We start from the raw sequence: 2,873 nt of genomic DNA on the forward strand, positions 1-2,873 counted from the left end.
AAAAAAAAAAAAAAAAAGAAAAAGAAAAAGAAAAAGAAAAAGAAAAAGAAAAAGAATATTATAATCATAAAGATTATAGATACCAAACTAACAAATATATTCACAACCATACCAATAAAAAAAATGAACACAATTTAATTCAAAATAAAATAAATACAAACACTCAACCACAAAGTGCTTCAAACAACTCCAATAACAATATATTTTGTCAAAAAATATCCACACTTTTAGAATATTTCTTTCATAACTCCAGACGCGAAAAAAAGAAAAACAAAAAAAAAAGCAAAGAGAAAAATAAAAAAAAAAAAAAAATTCTCCAAGCTCAAAAGCACATCGGTAATACGAATGATATGGAAGGAATATATAACGGCCCTTCGGATGTGTCACGTGGAAGCACTTGGGATAAGCAATGCAACAATGACGACGATGATGATATTCATGATGATATTCACGATGATGATAATATTCATGATGATATTCACGATGATGATAATATTCATGATGATATTCACGATGATGATAATATTCATGATGATATTCACGATGATGACAATATTCATGATAATATTCACGGTGATGACAATATTCATGATAATATTCACGGTGATGATAATATTCATGATGAGGATAATTATAATACTCCTGTGAGGAAACACAATGTCAAGAAAAATAAACTAACAAACAAACATGAACCATTATACCACAAACATACAGCAACATGTGATGTAAGCTCCTCTTCTCATACATATTCAAGAAACGATATACAAACAAAAATGAAAAATGAACTAAAAGAAAACAGAATAGGTATTATAAGTTCCATGATTTATTATTTTACATTACATGAAAATATGTTTATTATATTTAATTACAGATCAGGTACTTCCTTAAATATTAACATTGAAGATGATGCTTGGAAAATATCAAATAATATTGCTAAGTTAGCTATGCTTAAAAGAAAAAAAATATCTAAACATTTACAAAAAAATCTAAAGGATTGGAGAAAAAATCATTCCAGGAAGTGTGATTTCTGCAAAGGTAATTTTATGAACACTACATATGTGAATAATGTACATGAGAATAATAATTGTGCAGACAATATATATAGAAATATCACAAATGTAAACAATATATATAGGGATAATACAAATGATTCATTTTTACACAACAATGATGATGATAATATATACAACTCTGATAAACAAAATAGAATATCATTCAAAAAAAACATAAATGATTTCTTAGACGATCATATGAGAGCACAGAGTATTGATCATTTGGATAAAAATATTATTCCACATATACATAATAACATAAATAATGATACAAATACAAACAATATATATAATATCAATGATATGTATAATGAGGAGAATTCTCATTATTCACAAAATATGAACATAACAAATGATAATAATAATAATAAAAAAAAAAATAGTAGTAGTAGTAATAATAATAATAATAATAATAATAATGATATATCTGCTTTTTCTTTAAAACAACAAAAATTATATCAAGCTCATGAAATTATTCTTATGGACGAAAATAATGATTCCTCATCAAAGAAAAGTAGTTCAGCAACATTAATAAATAATAGCGAAATAAATTCACAAACTTATAACAATGAAAATACTATACACAATACAAACAAACAAGAAAATATAAATGTTTTACAATTATTTAAAGAAGAAAAAGATATTGTAAATAACACCAACAAAATTAAAGAACAAAAAATGTTCTACAAAACTTTATGTCCAAATATTAAAGATAATATTTTATTATATATAGCTCAACAAAAAATGAACGAACAAAATAATAAGTATCAAATGTATAAAAATCAAAATAGAAAAAATAACTATTTAAATGATAACATACAAAATCAAATCAATCATCTCGTTAAAGATAATATCGATAAACACATTTATAATAATAATAATAATAATAAGGACAATTTTTATCAAAATAAATCACCTTTATGTAACCCTTTTTTTATGCACAAACATAAACCTCTTATCTTTTTATTTATTAATGGAATGAAAAATAATAATAATATAAAACAATTAAAAAAAATTAAAAAATATGCACAACAATGTGAAGCGTCTATAGAATTAAAACCCTTCAATAAATATGATCTATACGAATTTGTTAGTCTATGCCTAAATATACATAAAGATAAAATAAGTACACAACTCATTGAATACCTAAATAAAACGTGTTTTGGAATCCCTAAATTTGTACAATATACTTTATTTTATCTTCTTACTAATCATTATCTAGAATTATACAAATATGAACAAGACAAAAATGATAAACATAATTATGAAAACAATGATGAGCTCCATCCGTCTGTCGACGCAAGGAAGAATAATGAACAAAATAATGAACAGAATAATCTACAGAACAATCAACAGAACAATCAACAGAACAATCAACAAAACAATCAACAAAACAATCAACATAATAATGATGAAATATTCTTTTTGAAAGAACAAAAATATGAAAAAGATTCATCCAGCACAAATCCCACAAAAATTAATCATCCGAATGATATAACATGCGCAAACCAATTTAATCAAATAAATAATATAAATCAAAATTATGACAAAAATAATTATATTAATCATTTCAGTAAACAAATCATCTCAGTACAAAACGAAACAATAAAATCTTCAGTATTCCCATCAAATAGCACAACCTCTTGCAATGATAATTCAAATAATGATGATATAAATTATGAATATGATCTTGTGATAGTCAAGGATTTAAACGAAGCACCGCTAGTTCCTCGATTAGTAAAAAAAAAAAAAAAAAAAAAAAAAAATATGTCCTGTTCATGTAAAATGTTTATATAAAATGACATGTTCATATAAAATGTG

The 2,873-nt window shown here is 23.8% G+C and overlaps 1 protein-coding gene across 1 annotated transcript in view; it reads left to right on the forward strand.

Moving 5' to 3' along the window:
* Positions 1–2,873, forward strand: part of PRSY57_0802200 (adenylyl cyclase beta, putative) — a gene marked incomplete at both ends in the record, with an annotated part of 6,648 nt that overhangs the window by 3,638 nt on the left and 137 nt on the right. Inside the window, one exon of the mRNA XM_020114699.1 lies at positions 1–2,789. This exon is cut by the window's left edge and continues 1,916 nt beyond it. Within this exon, the coding sequence (XP_019970539.1) occupies positions 1–2,789 (2,789 nt within the window).

The sequence above is a fragment of the Plasmodium reichenowi genome, chromosome 8 (genome assembly GCF_001601855.1).
Source record: "Plasmodium reichenowi strain SY57 chromosome 8, whole genome shotgun sequence".
In the NCBI taxonomy this organism is placed as follows: domain Eukaryota; phylum Apicomplexa; class Aconoidasida; order Haemosporida; family Plasmodiidae; genus Plasmodium; species Plasmodium reichenowi.